The sequence below is a fragment of the Salarias fasciatus genome, chromosome 3 (assembly GCF_902148845.1).
Source record: "Salarias fasciatus chromosome 3, fSalaFa1.1, whole genome shotgun sequence".
In the NCBI taxonomy this organism is placed as follows: domain Eukaryota; kingdom Metazoa; phylum Chordata; class Actinopteri; order Blenniiformes; family Blenniidae; genus Salarias; species Salarias fasciatus.
This window is the reverse complement of record NC_043747.1, coordinates 22273075-22296936: the sequence shown is the minus strand read 5'-3', so window position 1 is coordinate 22296936 and position 23862 is coordinate 22273075. Positions and strand designations below refer to the sequence as shown.

At 44.8% G+C, this 23862-nt stretch overlaps 1 protein-coding gene and 1 long non-coding RNA gene across 3 annotated transcripts in view; one reads left to right on the top strand and one right to left on the bottom strand.

Moving 5' to 3' along the window:
• Window positions 1-23862, top strand: part of LOC115385973 (uncharacterized) — a 69378-nt gene that overhangs the window by 17764 nt on the left and 27752 nt on the right. Inside the window, exon 10 of one of the 2 annotated variants that reach the window (XM_030088105.1) lies at window positions 2320-2385. In XM_030088105.1, coding sequence (XP_029943965.1) covers window positions 2320-2344 — 25 coding nt within the window. In that variant the 3' untranslated portion in view covers window positions 2345-2385. Of the gene's footprint in view, window positions 1-2319; window positions 2585-23862 lie in introns of those variants that run through there. The other variant, XM_030088104.1, reaches the window with a different exon arrangement.
• LOC115385991 (uncharacterized) lies at window positions 3990-6052 on the bottom strand. The gene is made up of 4 exons (XR_003931233.1): window positions 5882-6052; window positions 4909-5099; window positions 4640-4736; window positions 3990-4508 (listed from the first exon to the last, which is right to left on the bottom strand). It is a non-coding gene; the product is annotated as an uncharacterized LOC115385991 (long non-coding RNA).

Genomic DNA, 23862 nt, shown 5'->3' with positions numbered 1-23862 from the left:
GCGTCTCTCACAGTGAATCCTGACAGAGTCCAACACTTCACCTCTGAATCTCTCTCACTGACATGTGAAGGAAGCTCTTCCCAGTGGAGGCTGATCCGCTTTCTGACTGACGACTCGCTGTTGAGCTTTCTTCCTCCAGCTACAATCAATGGATCAACATATATTAAGAATGAGGCTCCAAGAAAAGCTGTGTACTGGTGTGAGTCTGGAACAGAGTTCAGCAACGCAGTCAATATCTCCACACACTGTGAGTTGTCTTTTTCTCTGATCGGTGAGAGTTTTGAGGCTGATCCCTGAACTGCAGCTCAAAGTGTAATTTTAAAGAAAAGGTGAATGAAAATCACAGCTGGTGTGATGTGAATGTGTTTGATTTCCTGTCCTGTGATGAAGTGTTGAACTGTCCAGCGTGTCCTCTGCCCTCACCCAGAGTCTGCTGAGATTTAACTCCAGCAGCCTGGAACATTCAGTATGATGGAGCGCTACAGAAGATGGACAGATGGATGAAAAACACCAACTTATCAGTGTGTATTTTCCATCCTCATCATCTCACCTTCTAATGAATGAACTGAACGTTGTTTTCCAGCTGATGGCGTTATCCTGGTGAGCCCTGTGTGTCCTGTACCTGTGGGAGAGTCTGTAACTCTCCTCTGTGTCATGAAGACTGGAAATATTCCCTCTGATGTGTTTTTCTACAAAAACAACAAACTCATTGAAAATGAGAGACGAGGAGAGATGAAGATCTCTGCAGTGTCAGAATCAGATGAAGGTTTCTACAAGTGTCAGTACAATGGAAGAGAATCAGCACAAAGCTGGATGGCTGTTCAGTGTAAGTCATCTGCTCATTCCTTGTTGTTGTTGCTGTTGTTACTACGACTGTGATTATGATTATTGGTACTAGTGATAATATATTTGTTTTTTCAAAACCCATTGATCCCTACAGTTGTATCCAGGCAAAAGGGTTTTCCGATGTGGACTATTGGGTTGATTTGTGGACTTTTGCTGCCTATTTCTTTGCTGCTGTTGTGTTGCTGCAGAAAGACAACAGGTCAGACCTCTATTTCTTATGTTTCACCAATTTTTCTCAAATTAAAAGATATATTCTGATTCAGGATCGTGTGTCAAATTAGAGATTAAACAATTGAGATTTTTTAAAAATGAATCTGAAATGTCATTTTCACAGATTCGTTCTTCAACAGGTTGGTATGATGCTTCTTTCTTCCTTCACAACAAACTAAAATTGTAATTTGTTTCTCAATGTGCTCCATTAAAATATTTTAAGTGTTAACAGGTCTCAAAGTTCACAGCAGAGTCAAACTACAGACCACAGCAGCAACCAGCTGGAAGATCAATGCAACACATACGCTTCTCCGATCCAAGGTCAGCTTTAATACAAACTATTTTCCAACAATGTCGCTGTCCACTCAGTGATGTTCATCGCTGTGAAGCAATCCCTGGATATAAAGATAATCAGTTAAATGTCAGTGTTTGGAACAGTCAGTCATCTCAAAATGTAAAACTTCATTTCAGGTGAATCTGATAATGTGACATATTCTTCAATTAAGCTTAAAAAGGTCAAAAATGGTGAGTATTGGATGTCATAAAGTGTAAATGCTGCAGATAAAAATATATTTTGCCATGGCACAAATACATCTACTAGAATGAGTGAATTTTATTTCATTCTCACAGTGAAGAAGAAGAAGGAACCAGAAGAGAGCACTGTTTATGCTGATGTGAAGACCACATCATCTCAAGGTTTGATTAAAACAAAACTAAGATGATCTGTCTTTTGATCTGTCAAACATACATTTGTTCTCCATTTTAAACCAACTGGTAAAGAGCAGCAGACAGCTGCTGTACAGAGTGAGCAGGGTTGTTCGCTGCATGTTCAACCTCCAGTGGAACTTAAAAAAATAACCGAGCTGCTGCTGTTCTCCGAAGCTGGAACCAAAACGTCTGACAATAGTTCAACAGCAAATTAGAAAACAAAGGTGGAAATGTTGGTCTGTGTTCACCTGCAGAGTTTGACATCCTTCCTTTTGCTTTGTTTCCTGAATTTCAGATGATGAAGTTACCTATGCTCAAGTAATCCCCAATAAATGTAAAACAAAACGAAAGACAGGTACGTGACGTCTACATCCACGTCTGCATCTGTATGTATATTTTCAACAGGGTCATCTTAAAAACAGAGAGATGAGACGCCTGCATTTTTCCATTGATATTTATTATTTCAGTAAAGTTCAGGAAATTTTAAGAAACTTTATGGAACAGTTGTTTTTAAAATAAGTAATGATGTGAATCTTTATGAACATTTGTTTGTAGAGAGGACAGCTCCAGCAGCCACTGAAGAAACAATTTATTCAGAAGTCAAAGCAGAAACCACTCACGGTGACTGAGCAACAATAAAATGTCATGTTTACCAAGATGTTAACGTTGACATGAAATGAGCTGTGAGGAACCACATCTACACAAACCCTCTGCTTCTTTTTCTTTCCTTTCAGTTGAATGAGGAGACTTCAGCACCACCACCAACAGAGAACTGCTTCCAGATTTATGGAGAGTCTCCACAATGTCTATACTGAGGAAGGTGGAAAAGAGGGAAACACTCTGATCTATACTTCTCTGATCTGATCAATTATCCCTTTGATCTGAAGAGAAAATGTCAAATCAATGTATTTTAAAAGTGAAGCAGAGCCGTTAAGTGTTCAGCACTGAGAGTGAAGCTCACACATTAACTTAGAACTAACTTTGTTTGTAGTGGATTTTAGATCATTGATGAATATGTTAGTATATTATTTCCAAATGGTTGACAGGGAAACTGTAAATTAAATTTGTGGAGAAGTGATTCTAAGAAACGTTTATACAGATAATGATGCTTAAACAAGGTTGTACATTTTGTTATATTTGCAAAAACCACTTATCTGCTTTATGAAGCTAAAACCAGATTTTTTTCTTTTTTCAAATCAATCTTGGTGTTTGGATAAAATTGATCATATCTTTTTACATTCTAATGTACAGAGCTGTAATTCACTATATGTCATGGATATCTTGTCTTGATGTTATAGACCTTTTTCACACTTCCTGGTTTTTTAGCCGGAAATACGCCATCTGTGGGTGACTTTGCTTCCGGTAGCGCTGTCACACGCTAAAAACAAACGATGCTGTCGAGTACTTGGTTGCTTTTCTAATGGGCTGAAGCAGCCTTATCTTAATTTTTACTCGTTTCCAAAGAAGGAGAGGTCAGACAAAAGTGGATTCAGGCGATTAGGCGGGGAGGGGCCCGGATTTGTTCTTAACGAGGGGAGCAGCACGTCTGCAGCTGACATGTCACTCCGGCGGCTACGTCCAGGAGCTAAGTGTTAGCCGCCGTAAAGCCGATGCTGTTCCAAGTCTCTTCAGCTGGAATGAGTTCACACCGCTTCCTACCAGGAGTCGGTGTACGGCCGCTGCTCCACACGGCAGTCTGTGGAGCCGTCTGTCCAGGAACCGGAGAGCAAACAGAGAGAAACTGTAGCGATGGAGGCTAAACTGGACCATGACTCTGCGACCAGCCTCCTGCAGGTAAGAAACTCCGTCTGTTGTAAACAACGGATTACATACACCTTTTATTTTTCTTATATAAGTGTGTGTGTGTCTGTCTGTCTGTCAACAGGGTCTATTATTTTAATAAAGTGTGTGTTTGTGTCTGTCTGTGTGTGTGTGTGTGTGTGTGTGTGTCAACAGGCTATTATTTTAATAAATTGTATAAAGACCAGAATTAATCTTTCTTCTGAATCACCACAGGTGTTCTGGATGAGGTGGCAGATCACATCAGAGACCTGGAAGCCAAACTGCAGAGTGTTTCCCTGCCGTCCTCAGTCGAATGGATGTATAAATAAAGTTTGATTGATTTCCATGTAACACATTGTTTTGTTACTGTTCCTTTGTGGGGAGAGGATTTGAATTTAGCCATGCAACCACATCTGAAAAAGTGAAATCATACACACTGCAACAAGCACAATTAATTCAACTGAGGCTTAAGATATTTTATCAATAAGCATTCATTTGATTTAAACACATACACAGTACAATATAGGCCAAGGCTATATTCTGAACAATTTATTTAACGAATGAAATATCAAATGAGCTGTGTAATTAATCACCATGTGTGCATTTACAAGAATGTACAATGTTGGATCACTATGCAAAACTGTAAAATAATAAATATCAAAATAATCATGTTACAGCAGTGCAGCAAATATTTATAACAGACAACAGAAGTATACGTTAGAGAGGGAATCCTGAGACCATGGAAGAGGAAGAACTGGGAATTCAGGAGCCAAGTGGTGCTGGATAAGATCACTGGATGTTTCATGTGGACAAAGGTATGATATGGGGCATCCACATGGGACAGGGCCATGGAACCTGCTCTATTTCAGACAAGCCATCCAACACAGGAGCACTGAGGGGCTGGGGTTGTTCCTCATGCAGCTTGGGTCCATCCGCCATCAAGTCAGGGTCGGGAAACGGTCCTAAAAAAAGATACATAAAGCCTCTACTTATTTGTGCTTATATTTTGGGAAAATGTAGTTACATCTGGCCATCATTACACAAAGGCATTAGCATTTAGCTGTCACAAAAGTGAAATGTTGAATATTATTACCTGTATATGCCTGGTACAGCGTGGACTGACGACCACTCTCACCAGCTGTTGTTGGCTTTCGCACCACCACATCACTCACAGGTTCTGGATGAATTCCCTGAAACCAATGGTGAAATATGCTAATTTTTGCAAAGAATTGTAGTAATACACAGTCTGTGTCTGTTGTTTTTTTTTTAATAATTTCAGGACACAAACAAAAAAGACAACATATGGTAAACACAAGCACTTAATGAAAACAGAATAAATAAACTACCTTATTAAACACCCACCTGAGTTCTTGCTCTATGCCATTGTTGTAGACTGCTCATGCAGGCCAGAGATGGAGGACAGTCTGCAGGCCAGACTGTGTATAATGCGCTGTCTGATGAAGCAGGGCCACGGTGTGGTTGAAAAACCCTCTTCCTGCTGCACAGCTACAGGAAAACGCCATCAGACGTCCACTGTCAACAGCAAGCGTCATCTATACAAAAATGGATAAGAATGATGAACATGACATCATGGAAATACGTCACTGTCAGTGGTAAGAGATGGTAACAGCTGATGGTAAGGGGACTCTGTAGTGCAGCCACCACGACCCTTTTTTATCCCCCAAAATAACTTTTACAATATATTTTCACACACACACAGACACGACTTTATTCAGTACAATAGAAATACACCACACAAAGCTGGTTTGGTTGAGTGGGGATGCACTCTTCTGGCCACAGATCTATTATAAAAGCAGATAACATAGCAGTAGAGGATGGAATGAACTGAAATAAAATGACAAAGAAAAAGAGCGGAGTCGAGGCTCCTGTATAAGATAAGGCTGGGACGGACAGCATGTCAGCAGAGAGCTGCAGCAGCAGCTGCAACGGCAGGAACTTCTGCTCTCTGTGGTCAAACCTCTGGTTTATGAGGCTCCTGGCTTTTCCTCTATGACCGGCAGCACCTTGCCCTCACTGTCACCTGGCTTTTTAATGCATTTGATACTACGATGACGATAAGACAGGCACAAAAACACGTAAGCTGAGAGCTAACGCTGTTAGCTGTTGGGCTAATCAACGATAGCATTCGTCTAATATCATATCTGAAAGACGTTCACTGAAACAGCCAGAAAGAGAACAAACGGTTGTCGTCATGCTGCAAATGAAACTTAAATGTTCGGATACGGTTATCAGGATCTACACATGAAAAAGTATGTCTCAGTACAGTCGCTAGGGTTCAGTAGCACTTGGGCTAACATGCTAACTCTCTACTTACCTTCGTGTTTTTCTATGAAGTTTTCGTGGAAAAACTTGTATCCTTTCTTCATCTTTGACTTTTTTGTCACCGATTTCTCTTCCACCATCCTTTGCACATCAGCGAAGGAAATGCTGGGGAAATGTTGGAGACAAGCACTGAAAACGCGACCCATCTCGGAGAAAATGAATGGACTTGGCGCTGGACCGGAAGAAAAGTCACCCACTAGTGATGTGTCGTTCGCGAACGTAATGGCTCTATGAGCCGGCTCTTTGAAGTGAACGACGGGAGCCGGCTCCCCACCAATCAGGAGCCGGCTCCCTTCGAGACGCTTTTTTTCTCTGTCTGCGCTGCTTCGTGTGCTGAGCAGAGGGGGGAGGGGCTGCAGCCGAGCACACACACACAGCAGCACAGTGAGCACAGGAACGGGTCAAGAGAGGAGAGAGAGTGCAATATGGGGGACAAAAAGAAAGAAAGTAAAAAAGAAATTAGTCATATCAGGAAAAGGAGCCAAATTTGGACTCATTTTAATTATATTGATGGCTCCAAAAGCAGAGTGCATTGTCTGCAAGACCAAAATGTCATATAGTCCCCTCTGAGAGAATCTTCTCTAAACAGGTCAGTTAATCACCGATGGAAGAAGCCGAATCAGTCGCTCAAAGCTGAGGCACTTGGCGTTTCTAAATGCCAATCTTCAGTAGAGAGTGCTGATTTTTTTTCTTTTTGTTTTACACATTTTAATTTTTTTTTTTTTTTTTTGCGTGTTTTTCAGGGGTTCTGTGTTGTTTCAGTCTAAATTGGTCAAAAGTTGAATTGTAAATAGTTAGAAGTTCTTGTATTTTATAGTTTATTTATAGCATTGAAGAGTTAATATTTGTAATTTTTATTTTGTTGTTTTGAATTTTTTTTCAGGGATTCTGTGTTGTTGTTTGACTTTAAATTTGTTGCGTGTATAAAAAGCTAAAATTGTTTGTATTTGAGAATTTATTTTTTTGTAGATCTGTAAATCAGTCTGCCCCAGAGCAGCTGTGGCTACAATAGTAGCTTACCACCACCGAGTATGGTGTGAACAGGTTGATGTGATATTGCAGTGTGAAGCGCTTTGGGCTCTGTCATGCAGGGTAAAAAGCTACAAGTGTAGTCCACTTACCATTGACTATTTAAATTTATATTTCGTGTGTTTTTCAGGGATCCTGTGTTTCACTTTAAATCTGTTAAGTATAAAAAAGCTAAAAGTTTATTCTTGTATTTCATAGTTTATTTGTTGTTGCACTGAAAAGTAAATATTTGTAATTTACATTTTGTTGTGTCATGTGTTTTTCAGGAATTCTGTGTTGCTTGACTTTAAAGTTGCTTCGTGTAAAAAAGTTAAAAAGTTAAATTAGTTGAAAGTTCACTGCAGAGTGAAAAAATAAAGGCTATCATAATATAGCAGTATAATACATTTTTTTTATTAATTATTAATTCATTTTGTGCATAACATTACATTATTATTGGTAATATATCGATTAAAGCAACAAAAAAAAAATCTGAAGAGCCGTTTGGGAGCCAAAAGAGCCGACTCTTTTTAGTGAGCCGAACTGAAAGAGTCGGTTCCCTAAAAAGAGCCGGAATTCCCATCACTATCACCCACGGGATGCGTATTTCCGGTTTTTGTGAAAAAGGTCTATGATCAAAAGTTTTGAAACCTTTTAAAATATTAGGAGATGTGATCAGTATTTTGCTTTATAAACAATGTGTCTCTGGGCGTCATTCGAAAAAGAGCAATGAAAGGTGGAGGAATCAAGTTTAAAGCAGAACTTTGTAAGATTTGCTTTCGCGCTCTCCCTACTGGTCTCCTGTAAAAGGTCACTGTCAGAAATGTCCTCCACATATCACCCACCCACCCACCCCCGTGCAGGGAGCGTCCCACTCCTGTGTCCTTTCTTTTCCCGCTTCCCGCTTGCTAGACAAAGTTTTTCTCTGTCTTTTTGGTTCTGCCCTCCGTGAGCACCTCAGGGTGGCAGCGAGGGTTTCATGTTTGTTTTACGCGCTTTTGTTAAATCTTCTGCAGCAGCAGTTCCTCGCGCTGCCTCCTCCGGTTGCTCCCTCTGTCGTGAACATGCCTGCCTCGCACGCTCAAACTGATTGGAAAACAAACACTGGAGATGCGCAGTGCAGCGAACTCACTCGCGCTCACTTCGACGAGAGGAGGTGCCACTCCTCTTTATTTTTCAGTTACCAAACGGAAATTAGAACCAATCAACACATCATGCAAAGATCGTCTATTGCAACACAATGACAGATCTCGCACTCCAACAGCTTTTATACTTGTAATCCCGTACGAGTGCCGTAAAGCAGGTTTGTTCTCGCGAGATGTTGTCGGGTCCGCTCCTCTGAAATTGCAAGCGCTGTTTTCAGGACACAGACCCCGGAGAGAGTGAAGGGACAGGCGAATCACCGTAACAAGTCTTATTTTACCCCCACAGGGACTCTGAAACACATTTATTGAAGTAAAAAAGTTGCAAAGTTCAGCTTTAAACAGTCAATATCTTTTCCCCCAAACGGCTGCAGCCGTGGGAATGTCCAAAATGTGTGCAGCCAGGAGGCAGTATTAATTTACACCAGTCACATCTGGGATCAGTGTTTGGATAAATCCTTGCTAATTCCTCCTCTGTGAGGTGAAGACGATGGAGTCTCAAAGTTGAGTTAGATTGTGCCCGGCACAAGGAGATGAGGCGTGCACCCGCCCCAGGATTAAAGCCACCTGATCATCTGGAATCGAAGGCCGGAGTCATTTTTAAATTGTTGAGAGTTTGTGAACTGATGGAACCAATTACCCCATCAATCCAAGAGATGGCGACCTTGAGCTCAGTATCACATGTTAGAAGAGCAGCAGTTGTTTCATGCAGTGGTTCTCAACCTTTTTGATTCATGGCCCCAAATTTAGCACCGATCTCCGCGACCTCCGTGCTTTCGGTGGCCGCGCCCCCTGAGCTGAAAATACTGAACTGTAATGCAGAAGAACTTCAAGAAGAAAAGTTGAAAAAAGCTAAAAAAGCCGAAAGTGGTTGAATAAAAGCTCCATTAAGTTAAACCAGTTGAAGGAAATGTATACAGTTTAAAATAGTTGAAAAAAATAGAAAAAAAAAAAGGCAAAAAAGCTCAAACATTTTTTGGAAAAGCTGAAAAAAGTTGAAAAGGGTTGAAAAGGTACCCTGAAAAAAAATTTAAAAAGCTGAAATAAGTTTTAAAACAGCTGAAAAAAAGTAGAGGACTGTTATGACCCGGAGAGTCAAACACATTTCTAAAGGACACAGGACAAACAGGATGAGGGTCCAGTCATTTATTTAACACTTTCTCCAGAGTCGGCGTCTTGAAGCTGGAACCTGACGAGGCTCTGGAGGAAAGATAACCCTCATCACCCGTGCCCCAAAACTGTATATAAAAAAAAAGAAACAAAGTAGCAAACCAAGGAAGGCCCAGATGCGCCAGCCAAACTTAAGAAAAAGACGAGTTCACAGCCCAGCTGCTATGCAGCCGTCGAAGCTGATCCCTCGTCCAAACTAAAGACAAAACCCCAACTAAACCCGATCAAAAGAAAGGCGAAAACGGGACGGCTGGTCACACCTGGACAGAAAAAGACAGCGATCCAAAAGAAGGGAAAAATCGGAAAAAAGGAGAACGCAAAGCCGGCTAGTGGGCTAGCATGCCCTGCAGCCACATGCCTGCCTGTCGGAGCCGGAGTCCATGGCGCGCTGGCGAGCGCACCTGGCGACAGGTGTAACGAGGTGGGTGGGCGAGCGAGAGAGAGACCGGACGACGACGACCCAGAGCGCCGCCTCCACGCTGCTATTTATAGCGCGGCGGCGCGACTCGCTCCAATCAAAACCGAACAAAAAAGGAAAAAGATAATTACTTCAAAAAAAGTAAAACACAAAACAGGATAAATATTCCCTAAATATCTGAGAGGGGGAAAAAAACGTGAAACTGTCCGTAAAAAAAAAACCACGATGTGCCCGCAGCACATCACACCCCCACCCAGAGACACTGAATAGGATCGAGCAAGGCAAAAAAAAACCCCATAATGATCGACCTATTCAGTGCAAAACAAACATCTACAGGCGCGACAGAGCATCAGCCACCACATTATCCTTCCCGCGAATATGCTTGATAACGATGTGAAATGACTGCAGCCGCAAAGACCAGTTCATGAGGCGCCGATTTTTGTTCCTCATGCGGTCCAGAAACACCAGCGGGTTGTGGTCTGTGAAGACGACTGTGGGAGCACTGGAACCACCGACATAAACTTCAAAGTGTTCCAGCGCCAGGACCAACGCCAGTGCCTCCTTCTCAATGGTGGAGTACCATTTTTGATATTTATTGAGTTTCTTTGAAAAATATGAAACTGGATGCTCCACCCCATCAAATCCATCCTGCAACAGGACAGCGCCCACGCCGGAGTCACAGGCATCCACAGCCAACTTAAATGGCAAGTCAAAACGAGGCGCGGACAAGACAGGAGCGTTGACCAATAGCGACTTTGTTTGTTCAAACGCGGACTGACACTGGCCGGACCAGCAGAAATCTACCTTAGGACTAAGCAAGTCCGTCAAGGGGCAGCCACAGCCGAGAAGTTTTTACAAAAACCCCAGTAGTAGCCCACCATCGCCAGATACCGGCGCAGCTCAGTCCGTGTGGTGGGAACCAGAACAGAGAGAATGGCCTCCACCTTCGCCTGAACATGGCGCACCTGACCTCCCCCAACCCTTTTTCCCAGATAAGTCACCGTTGCTTGACCAAATTCGCATTTGGATAGATTAATGGTTAGATTGGCCTCACTCAGACGTGCAAAAACAGAACTCAAATGGTTCATGTGCTCACTCCATGTGGCAGAACAAATAACCAAATCATCAATGTAAGCCTCACAAAATGGCAAACCAGACAAAACGACATTCATAAGCCGCTGAAAAGTCGCCGGGGCATTGCACATCCCAAAAGCCATGACCGTGTACTCAAGGAAGTCGTCGGGTGTGACAAAAGCGGAGATCTCCTGGGCGCGTGCAGTAAGAGGCACCTGCCAGTACCCCTTCAGCAGATCCAGTTTGGACACAAACCGGGCAGCCCCAACATGGTCCACACAGTCCTCCATCCGAGGCAGTGGATAACAATCCGGCTTAGTCACCCCATTGACCTTCCTGAAATCCGTACAGAAGCGGTCTTCTCCATTGGCTTTGATCGTTAGGAGACATGGCGAACTCCACGCACTGCTGCTCTTCACAGCAATGCCGTGCTCCACCATGTACTCCACCTGACTCCTCAAACGGCGACGTTTGTCTGGATTCACCCTGTAAGGATGTTGCTTTATGGGTCTAGAATCACCCACATCGATGTCATGGCTGAGCACACGCGTCTGAGTGGGAATATCGGCAAACAGCGACTTATAAGACTGGATCAAACGAGTGACATCAGCCTGCTGGGAAAAATCAAGGTGGGAGAACAAGAGAGGCAGGTTCTCCAATGCCACCGAATTAGAAAACCGTCCCTGCGTCAAAGCTGCAGAAAACCCGTCCGTGTCAGGTTCAGCTCCGGGCAGCTCCTCCCGATTCGCAGCCAAGCTCACACGCGGCTCCGACGCGGTGACGTCATCTTCCCGCCCTGTCGCCGAACTACCGGACGAGGAAGACGCGCGCTCCACATACGGCTTCAGCATGTTGACATGACATAAGCGGGACCTCCGTCGTCTGTCGGGCGTGGCAACTAAATAATCCAAGTTCCCGACCCTTTTCTTAACGGAATACGGCCCGCTGTAGCGCGCTTGTAGGCTTGACCCGGGAATAGGTAGTAAAACCAGAACTTTGTCACCGGGCTCAAACACACGCTCCTTCGCACGCTTGTCAAACACTGCTTTCATTCTTGCCTGCGCCACTTCCAGATTTCCCTTTGCGATCTTACATGCACGGCGCAACTTCAGTCTGAAATTACTGACGTAATCAAGGAGATTCTGCTCGGATTTGCCGCACAGCCACTTGTCCCGCAACAACCGTAACGGTCCGCGAACGCTGTGCGCAAAAACAAGTTCCGACGGACTAAACCCCAGGGACTCCTGAACCACCTCCCGAATGGCAAACATCTGCAAATGCACCCCCTCATCCCAGTCTTTCTCAAATTCCAGGCAGTAAGTGCGAAGCATTGTTTTCAGCGTCTGGTGAAAGCGCTCGAGTGCGCCCTGACTCTCCGGGTGATACGCGCTGGAGTGACAATGTTTGATATCGAGCTGTTTCAACACCTGCGCGAACACCCTGGACATAAAGTTGGACCCCTGGTCAGTTTGCACAACCCGAGGCAACCCAAACACTGAAAAAAACTTTGTTAAAGCCTTCACAACAACTGGGGTGGTGATTTTACGCACGGGAAAAACTTCAGGAAACCTGGTAGCCGCGCACATCACCGTAACCAGAAATTTATTCCCTGCCTTCGAACGAGGCAGCGGACCCACACAATCAACCAGCACTCGTTCAAAAGGTTCACCGACCGCTGGGATTGGATACAGGGGAGCGGGAGGAATGGTTTGATTCGGCTTTCCAGACACTTGACACCAGTGGCACGAATTACAATGGCGCACAACATCGCGCTTCAGTCCAGGCCAGAAGAAATTACGCAGAATGCGATCATATGTTTTCCGTATGCCAAGATGACCTGCCAGCGGATTATCATGAGCAAGTTTCAAAATCTCGGCGCGGTATGAAACGGGCATCACAATCTGCGTAACCACACTCCACTCCTCAGCGGGAGAGACATTTAACGGCGTCCACTTACGCATTAACAGACCGTCTCTCACAAAATATCCAGTGGACATGGACTCGGACCGGTCATCAGTTACTGCACCAACAAACAAATGCGCCAAAGTTGTGTCAGCTTTCTGATCTGCAATGAGCTGTTGTCTGGACAACGACAACGCGCTCACATCAGGTTTGCGCTCCGCACAATCCCCGCCTTCATCATTCAACACGGGAACGCCATCACCGTCGCACAAGAAACTGTCACTCAAATCGATGTCTTCTTTATTCTGCTGCTGTTCACGTTTAGCAGCTGCGCGCGTAACCGCACAGGACGTGAACACATCTGGAAATCTACTCCCCAGCTCATCCGGGCCTGTGCGCACAACCGGGACAGGTGTAACCTCGGGAGTCACCAGCACTCGACCTCCCGCCAAGTCATTCCCCATAATAACGGAGACACCATTTATGGGAAACCCGGGGCGCACACCGACCACTGCGTCACCGGACCACAGCTCTGATTGAATCCTAATTTTGTGTAAGGGAACGCCAACATCCTGCATATTGAAACTGCGCACAGGAACGTCAGACCCAACAGCAGTGACATCATTCAATGGCAGAATCCCCTCCAAAATAAACGACTGAGAAGCAGCGGTGTCACGTAGAATTTTAACTGGGAACTTCTCACCGTCGCCAGACACGGACACAAATCCGTCCATAACGAACGGCTTGAAATCACCATAATCGCAGTGTGTCTGAGGCTGAAGTGGCTGGCCAACAGGCGTCACTGTTTTAATCAAAGCCACAGGTTTTGATTGCTTTTTCTTCAACACCGAACAGTTAGAAATTACGTGTCCTTTCTTCCTACAATAGAAACAAGTGACGTCGTCTCTACTCTTAGACTCAGATGCCTCAGTTTTAACGTCGGCACCGGACAGAGAGCCAGAAACGGGTTCAGTGGGCACAGACACAGCCTTATTGCCATTACCGTTAATTCGGTCCCGCTCAAAACGACCGTAACCAAAGGGGCGATCCCCAAACCCAGATTTACGCGTCAATGCATACTCGTCAGCAAGCACCGCAGCTTTAGAGACGTCGGTAACCTTGCTCTCAGTCAGGTACAGAGCAATTTTGTCGGGGAGGCAATTCTTGAAATCCTCCATCAACATTAGCTGCTTTAACTGGACAAAATCACTCACATCCTGCGATGAACACCACCGATCAAAAAGAACTTCTTTCTCTCTCGCAAAATCAACATACGACTGGTTGTGCTGTTTTTTTAACTTTCGGAACTTCTGCCTATAAGCCTCCGGAACTAATTCATAAGCACGAAGAACAGCGGCCTTAACCTTATCAAAATCCAAACTGTCAGCAGCAGATAAAGACGCATGAGCTTCCTGTGCCTTACCAACAAGTGAACATTGTAACAATAATGTCCACGCCTCTCTAGGCCACTTTAAGGACACAGCGACTCTCTCAAACAAAGTAAAATATTTGTCAACGTCCCTCTCATTAAAATGAGGAACAAGACGAATATTCTTACTTACATCAAAGTCTTTCTGCTGCTGCAGCTGCTGCTGGCTCATGGCGAGTTCCAATTCACGCAGGCGGATCTGAGCTTCCTGCTCAACTTTAGTTTTCTCCAGCGCCAGTCGTTGGAGCTCCACTTCCAACTCCTTCAGCCGGACAGATTCCTCTCTGATCGAGGACAAATGAGGACTTTTTGGGAGCACTTGGGCAGAAAACAAACCACGCTCAACCAGTGACTCAAGTACCGCGGCTTTAAACAGTGTTCTTTTTATCCTGCTTCGAAACAAGCACCTTATAGTGATCAGCAAGCGCCAACAAATCATCTTTGGAACACTTGTGAATAACATCCACGTTAGGCGTCTTTACGAAATCATCCAGGGAAAAAACGAACGACATTTCCGAAGCCGACGATAGAACAAAAGCACTGAGAGAGAAAAAAAAACTATCGCGCAGCAAACTGCCCACTACTCCACGAAAAAAATCCCCACAAACTTCCTCACTCAAACACTCCAAAGACCACCCACACGCAGCCAAATGGAAATGCCCAAAAAAACCAAAAGTTACCACTACACACAAAGAAAAAACCCAGATCCGAGGGCAAAAACACTACAAAGGCAACAAAAAGGGCAAAAATGGCCATCTGCCAGGGTTTTAAGTTTGAACGAGCCCCCAAAAATATGTTATGACCCGGAGAGTCAAACACATTTCTAAAGGACACAGGACAAACAGGATGAGGGTCCAGTCATTTATTTAACACTTTCTCCAGAGTCGGCGTCTTGAAGCTGGAACCTGACGAGGCTCTGGAGGAAAGATAACCCTCATCACCCGTGCCCCAAAACTGTATATAAAAAAAAAAGAAACAAAGTAGCAAACCAAGGAAGGCCCAGATGCGCCAGCCAAACTTAAGAAAAAGACGAGTTCACAGCCCAGCTGCTATGCAGCCGTCGAAGCTGATCCCTCGTCCAAACTAAAGACAAAACCCCAACTAAACCCGATCAAAAGAAAGGCGAAAACGGGACGGCTGGTCACACCTGGACAGAAAAAGACAGCGATCCAAAAGAAGGGAAAAATCGGAAAAAAGGAGAACGCAAAGCCGGCTAGTGGGCTAGCATGCCCTGCAGCCACATGCCTGCCTGTCGGAGCCGGAGTCCATGGCGCGCCGGCGAGCGCACCTGGCGACAGGTGTAACGAGGTGGGTGGGCGAGCGAGAGAGAGACCGGACGACGACGACCCAGAGCGCCGCCTCCACGCTGCTATTTATAGCGCGGCGGCGCGACTCGCTCCAATCAAAACCGAACAAAAAAGGAAAAAGATAATTACTTCAAAAAAAGTAAAACACAAAACAGGATAAATATTCCCTAAATATCTGAGAGGGGGAAAAAAACGTGAAACTGTCCGTAAAAAAAAACCACGATGTGCCCGCAGCACATCACAAGGACAGTTCTAAAACTTGATAAAAGTCAGGGAAATGTGGAAAAAATGTGTAGGTGCACTGTTTGTTTAAGTGTGAGTGTGTGTTGCAGAGGCGGGGTTGCACTTGGAGTGGGTGTGTGCACGTGTGAAAGGCTGTGTGTAAAGGTGCCGCCTCACCTATGGCGCAGATGGAGAGTCAGGGTCGGGCATAGCCGTATTTTTTGTTGACCGCATGTCATTCTTCCACATCCAGTTTTTTTCACAGTTCAATTATCTGTTTTTTCATGTCACTCCATCACTCCAACAAGTCCTCCAACTCACATGACCACAGTGGTGGTGAGGACATGCGCAGATCAGGTTGGACATACGTCCAGCAGGTGGCAGTCTGATCTATGGTGACTAATGCGGCAACATTCTTGTCTAATCACACCAGTTGGTGGCAGTAATGCACTAATCCAGTTTGCCAACCGCCACTCAGCCTTGAAGAAGAAGAAGTAATGCAGTGGGGTTGGTTTTCTGACTGCAGAGATGGCTATTAATGTCTTTAAAGACAAAGTCAGTGACGCGGCAGCTATTGTAAATAGCATTTTCAGTGTTTCCTGCAGGATTAAAGTTTGGCCAGGGGGGAGCGTGTGACGGCGGGGGGGGGGGGGGGGGGGGGGGGGGGGGGGGGGGGGGGGGTGCTTACTTGTCGGAGCATCCAGCTCAATCAATTGAGCAACTGCTAATTAGATGCAAGCGCGGCGCTATTATTATTATTTTTTTTTTTCCTCTCCATTGTCCGGGTGCTGCAGAATTTAGCGTGGGCGGGGCGCCCAGACTGAAAAGGTCTGGCGGAAACCCTGATTTTGACATCACCGGACGTCAGTAGCAGTGTGGCCTCTGCTTTAATGGAGCAAAATTCTGTCTCTCGCCACAATGACACATTGGAGAGTCAGTTAGCACTGACTTGTTCGACCTCTCATTCATACCACTGTGAGTTCACACATACACATGTATAACCTCACACATACAACACTTAATCGCTCATTCAAATGTGAATGAGATGTCTTGTTTGTATGTGTGCGAGGTTTTAGTAGTATGTGTGTGCGTGTGAATTTATACTAGTTTATATGCAAGATGTTACTTATGGGTGTATGTGCAAATGATTATCGTAGTGTATGTATGATTTTAGAGGTGTGTGTGAGAGTTAGAATTGTTTTCATTCATACTGGTGTCAGCTCACACATCGACATGTTCAACCTCTCATTCATACTAGTTTGAGTTCACACGTACACTTGTATAACCTCTTATTTATACTACCTTGCCCTCACGCACTCACATGTATAACCACTCATTCATACTCCTGTGAGTTCACACATGTATATGTATAGCCTCTCGTATACAACATTTTATCACTCATTTAAATGGGTATAGGATGTCTTGCTTGTATGTGTGTGGGATTTTAGTAGTATATGTGTGTGAATTTATACTAGTTTATATGCAAGAAGTTGCTTTTGTGTGTAAGTGAGAGCTGATTTGATGTGTATGTGCAAGTGATTATAGCAGTATATGCATGGTTTCACAGGTGTATGTGAAAGTTAAGAATGAACTTTGTCCTATATGGCACCTCATAGATCGCTCTGTCTTTTTGCCCTGCAATAAATGCACCAAAACGTGTCTCTGGATTTGCACCTGTTGAACTCTTTGCGCGTCTCAAATGTACCAACTCAAGGACCCCATCTCACACTCTCAGCGCCACAAGGCTTGGTAAGGGGAAGCTGCAACAATGGTTCAAAGTTGAAAGAGTTGAAAGGTCAATTGAACAATTTTTCCATCCACTTCCATGTTAATTTTTTTTTCTGTTGAAATATTTAAAAAACTTATAAAAATTTCAAAAATTTTTAAATAGTTGAACATTTTAAAAGTTGAATGGTTAAAATCGGTTAAAATTTGAAGGAGTTGAAAGGTGTCAAAAAACAGCAGAAGAAGTCAGAATAACAATAATAATTAAAAGATATTAAAAAGCTGGAACATAGCACTCATCCAAAAAAGCTGCACGTTTTGATGTTTGAATGGTTAAAATGGGACAACATTTGTAGGAGGAGTAAGGTGTCAAAAAAACGGGGTAAGAAGTCAGAAGAATAATAATGAAACAGGAAAATAAAGGTGTGAATGCCTCATCTTTCACACAATAACTTGCTTTCACAGCTTGGTCACCAAACACATTTCCTGTGAAGAGCGGTCTTTCCGTTACTGACTGACAGCTGAAGCCGCTGTCATGGTGGAGTCTGCTGCAGTCAGCTCTGAGGGACAAGTGGACTGAATACTTTTTTTTTTTTTTTTTCCGACATGGGTTAAAAATTACCTCCACCACACCAAGTCTCACGAAATAGAGAGTGTTTACTTTAAGCAGGGTCTGAATTTGTTCAAAGGCAAAGCGGAGCGTCCCTCATTTTCTACTCGTTCATGACAGACAGCCTCCAGATCTCTCCATCATCCATCTAAAAATTCAGTCAATCATGAAACATTTTGGGTTAATATGACCCGTGTTTCTGGACACAAAGACCACACAGCCCTCTGTGTGGAGCTGAGCCTGTTGGACACCTGCTTTTCAACCTTCTACATTTAGAAGCAGAAACACGGCGCAACAGTTGCAGGTTTGATGAATCACATTGCGGCTGCTAAATGATTACATCTGCATTTCCTCCTGGTTGCTCTTCATGTTTTCTGAATGTTTATGAAGACAAACATCCTAAATGGGTTGCATGTGCTGTTTTGTTCCTTTTACATCCACGGAAACCCGATTAGTAGATCAGCTTTGCGGGTGTATCAAGTCTGGATGTGTGTTTATTAGGGGTGTAACGATACACAAAAATCTCAGTTCGATACGTACCTCGGTTCTGAAGTCACGGTTCAGTTCGGTTTCGATACAGTAGGGAACAAAATGCAAAACCTAAATTTTCTTGTTGTTGTCCGTGCTTCCCATGTCCGTGTGTCTGTGTCCGCTTTGTGGCACATCACCGATACGAATGCTCTTCTCTCCTGCTACATTTGGGCTCAGCTGTGTACGTTCCATGCAGGCGCACTGATCCACGCATCCTCCAGAAGCTTTTCCGGCTCTCTAGACTGTTTATCTGCTCCTTTATTTCAGATTATTTATAGGAAATGAGGCACATATATTGTCAGAACGTTATCATTTAGTATCAGAGTTTATTTAGCCTTTTTTTCCCGTTTCTGAATCTCGGGGCGGCGCCCGAGCAATTAGATACTTTCACTCAGGGTGCGAACTATGGGGGGGGGCATGTTTGAATTTCACAAATCAAACATGATTTGTGAAATTTTGGGGGGGGGGGGGGGGGGTGAATATTGGAAAAATGCTGTTTCCCCCATGTATTTCCTTTAATTTACTATTATTGATTTTGTATGATCATAATCATGGATTATATGCAGAATGAGGCCAATTTTAATGGATGATTTGCGCATCACTATTTCACTTTAATAAAGATACCGACCTGCATGCAGTACTTGTCCTCGCCATTGAAGCGTGGGGGCGCTATGCCTTAAGCGTCACTTAAAGCAGACATATTCCCTCCGAGGCACGCGCATCCCCCCCAATAAGTGAGACCCCCGACAGCCGCGGTATAGTTCGCACACTGCTTTCTCTTCTGTGACAGACCTTCTCCTCCCTCCTGACAGAGTCTGCTCTCTCCGTCCACCAGCTTTTCTCTGAGTTTCTCCAGACGGAGTTGCAGCCTGTTCGCTTCAGACTCACTTTTCAAAGTTAGCGTTGTTGAGACTTGAGCAAAAACTTGAAGAAAAGAGTAATTAAAAATGCTCGAAACGTAGAAGTCTCTGCACAAGATCTTTAATTCAATAGAAAGTTGATCAGACAGGGAGATAACCTAAATGCTAGCAATAAAAGAAAAACAGGAGTCCTGGACCATGTCCATGGGATCTGACAGCATCAGAGTCTCCAGCAAAAAATGGCCCCGATCTCTCCTCTGCTTGGGAAGTTATACTGTTGGGTTTGCATAATTAATAGTTACATTTTGATAACACTCTGACTGTCACAGGGTTGTTTTTCTCGCAAACCAACAGACAGCTATTGTTTCATAAAGGTCACACGTACTTTGAAGGAAATAATCAGGTCTTTTCTCATGTGGGGAGAGAACAGGGAGTAGATCTACTCCCTGCTCCTAACCTTGAAACCGGCCTGGGACCGTCAGAATGCACACAGAATGAGCTTTCAGTTACAATCTGCTATACTGGAGGCCTTAAAATCATGAGACAATTACAGGATACATACAAGAAGAATAATAATATAGTCAACAGTTGAATTAATACATGTTCATTAAATGTGTATAAATTGTATATAAGTGAATCATACATAATGAGTTAGCGTTTGATTAATAAAATGGATATATGAGTGATCACAACTTGGTGGTTAGAATGTAAATGCATTATACGACAATTCCCTCTCTTGATCGCAGTTAACCTGCGATCACAAAATAGTCGGAAAAATGATTCTCCCTCTCTTGATCGCAGCCAACCTGCGATCACACAATAGTAGGAAAAATGATACTCCCTCTCTTGAACCCAGTTAAGCTGGGTTCACTACACTCATACGTTTTTACAGCAGAGTGTGTCCTTCCTCACTCTCACAATACAGCGGAAGCGGTACATCATTAACAGGCAATGTGACATAAGGTGGAGCATCATCAGTGACCAACATCTGATAGGACGGGGGTGAGTTCTTCTCAATCATGGACGCAATCATTCGAGCAATAAGAGATCTGAGCAAAGGAGCACAGAAACAACAACAGGTAATGAGAAGAGCAAGAAAAACACCGATCAATGTGAAGACTGCCAGGAAGAACCCCTTGAATTTCCCAAATCATCGACCAAACAGGTCTCCCAACCACGAGCTCTCTGGTGGCTCCTGAGCGGTCACAGGACTAAGGGCGTTGAAAATTCTAGTTTTACCCCAGTGGTTGTCCGACTCCCAGTCCGTGATGTTGTGATGACAGGTATCAACAGAAACAGACAAACCAAACCCTTCAATTTCTGTTACAGCTTTCGATAGTTTGACATCGGGTAGATGCTTACGACCGTTTCTGGTTCACCTAGCGCCGTGGGGGCCCAGTCCGATTCTGTGTCAGCCACCACTTCGTCCCAGGAGTGGTTGGGGATGGTCAGATAGTACTTTGCATCGTCTCTCATCAGGCAACGAAAGGTAAAGCACAGATCATTAAAGAATGTGACATGCTGATTATGAGGTTGCATAATGCGCGGTCCAGGTTGTCCAGGTGCACAGATGACATTCAGTGCGATGGAGTTCAGGTCCATAGGGGAACTTCTTCGTCTCCTGACCGAGTGAGCTCGATGTGGGGTTTGGGGTGTCAGTTCAAAGTCATGCAGTGTGGGTTCATCAGGAGATAGGAATGGAGTTGGGCGTGTAGTGTGTGGCCTCGGGGGGTCGTCGTGGGTTGTCAGGACTGCATGTGTGGTGCGTGGCACATACAATGCCCATATCAGTAGGGGTGGGATAGCTGCTAGCAGAAGAAGTCCGCAACAGAGGACACCCGGCGGGTTCCGCCTGTAGCGCCGTCTCCTGCCGTCGGGGAAGATCGGTCTTGCACCGTGTCTCCCCTGGACGAGTGATCCTAGGTCGGTCCAAAAGGCCTCATCATCTCCGGCTCTGGGGTTGGCTCCCTGGTCTGGCGGTCCTCCGTGGCTGCTGGGTGGCTCGGCTCCTCCAGGTCTGGTGCTGGGGCACACTGGGATGAGTTGAACCATGTCGAACCCGTCCCCTTCAGCTGGATCGCATGAGATGTCCTCTCCGTCACTCTGAATGGACCCATCCATCTGGGCTCCGCCTACTTCCACTTCAGGACCTTCAATGCTGGTGGGGACCGTCGAGTCGTCTCCCATGGCTCAGGTTGGATTGATGGGCCTGGGTTGTCTTTCCTCTGGATCTGGAATCCTGCAGCTAGAGCATGGAGAGACTCGAGATAAGTTTTTGGGAGTACACTCACCTGGTTGTGTAACGGAGACAGAGCCGTTCCCGGTCCCGGGAGGGGTTGTCCATGTTCCAGCTCGAACAGGGTGGAACCTGTGGTGGACGAGACTGAACAACGAATTGATAACAGAACCATAGACAGTGCGTCAACCAAGTTCAACTTGGCAGAAGCCAACGCTTTGGAAAGTTTTTTTTTTTTTTTTTTTTGATTGTCTGGTTCATGCGTTCCACCAGTCCTTGGGACTGGGGATGATAGACTGAGCCAAATGAATGTCGGAGCCCCAACATGCGTTCTGCTTCTTGCAGATGTTTGTTTTTGAAATGTGAACCATTGTCTGACCGAATTCTTTTTGGAAAACCATGTGTTGGAATTTAGCGATTAGCCAATGATTTGATCACAGACAAAGCGTCCTCTTTTCTAGTGAGATATGCTTCTGGCCATCTGGTGTATGCATCCACCATGACCAGAAGATATCTTTGTCCTCCTACTGTGTTGATCATGTCTGTACATACCTGCGTCGTCTTTCACTGCCTTCCCTAGAGTACACCAGCCGGCTTTCTCTTCAGGTTCAGGCTTGGTCTTTCAGGATGAGGTCAATTGTGATTTCTTCTGTTGTTTTTTTTTTTTTTCTTCTGCAGTGACTATTTGATGTGAAGTTTTGTACCCTGCAGCCTCCTTAGCTGTGGTGTCTGCTGCATGGTTGCCTAAGTCCACATAGGAGGTCCCTCCTGTGTGTGCTTTGCATTTAATGACCGCTACCTGTTTTGGGAGCAGTAGGGCAGCATGCAGTTTGGTAATGTCGTCTTGATGTTTAATGGGGGTTCCGTGTGATGTTATGAACCCATTTCTTAGCAAACATGGGAGTTCCACATGCGCTACGCCTGCAGCGTATGCTGAGTCAGTGTAGATGTTGACTCTTCAACCATCCGCCCTCTCTAGAATCCTAGTGAGAGCAATGAGTTCAGCCCGCTGGGCTGACTGTGTACCTCCAATGAGGTCTGCTTCCTGAACATAATAAGTCCGTTGGCCAACGTCTGCCACGACTGCGTAAGCAGATCTGAGGAGTAGTCTGGGTTCTGTATGGGTGTCCATTACAATGTGATCGATTTTGAGTATGACTTTTGTCAGACCTGCAGCATACCTGGCACAGGGTGGCTGTTTAGCTTCCAATGGATCAAGAGAAAAGCTTACATATGTCAAAATTTGTCTATCTCCTCCCTCTCTTTTCTGAAAAAGAACGGCAGCAATGGAGCCGGATTTTTCAGAAACATCCATAAAGAATGGTCTAGAATTGTCAGGTCATGCCAATGAGGCAGCTTAGGCTAGAGCCTGTTTTACGGCAGAAAAAGTGGAGTCGGCCAGAGGAATAAAATTTAGTTTTGCATTCAAATTATGCAACCCTTGTCCAGTCTTTAATCACATGATTAATAAGTTGGAGGTCATGTACCATATTCATGTGTCGACTTACAGACTGGTAGAAGTGGTGTGTTCCACACATTGTCAGATGCGGGTTCCAGGACTCCTGAGTACAAGAGACCTGTGATTGTGTCAGCAATTCCTAAGCATTCATGTTGTGGGCGAGGATACTGCGGAATGCATATGAATGTGAATAGTCAACAGTTATAGCTACAGGTGTAATTTTATACAGTCCAACATCTGTCGGACCTTGTGACCACAGAGAGTTAGGAATGGATTGCAGAAGCGCCGCAGCCCCATCAGAGTCAGACTTTTCACAACCGTAAGAGCGGGTAAACCACTCTTCTTCTGCCACCGCAGAATCAGTGGCAGACTGCTGAATTTTGTACAGTTCGGTTGATGCAGAGTAGAGCAGGCCAGAGGTTCCCGTTGGAGCCCAATCAGTGGCCTCTACTGCTCGTTTCACCATAGGGTCTAAATCTCTGGCTTGGTGGTTGGGACTGAGTGCAAACGAGATGTATGGGTAAGCTGTGGGTGACGTCATGTACCAACTGAGTGTATCAGGTGTGAGTGTTACAGCTGAAGCGACACCCTGTGGGCCAACCACAACAAAGTCAGACTGGACAACATGGCAGGTCCCTGCCAAGTCATTTCGAAAGGCGTCTTGATAAACTTCATCGCCTTCCCTGTCATAGAATAGAGTACAATGCGGAGGATCAATCGGGGGGTGGTCGGGGTGCAGCGTAGAAATCCAGGGCCACCAGTCGCGAAACACCTTAAGTACCGAGAGTTCACCAGGAGTTTCAGCTTCAGGCAGGAGCAGCCAGTAGATGTTATCTCCTTGGTGAAGAACGGCTGGGTTGGACTCATCCGGGATGTGACA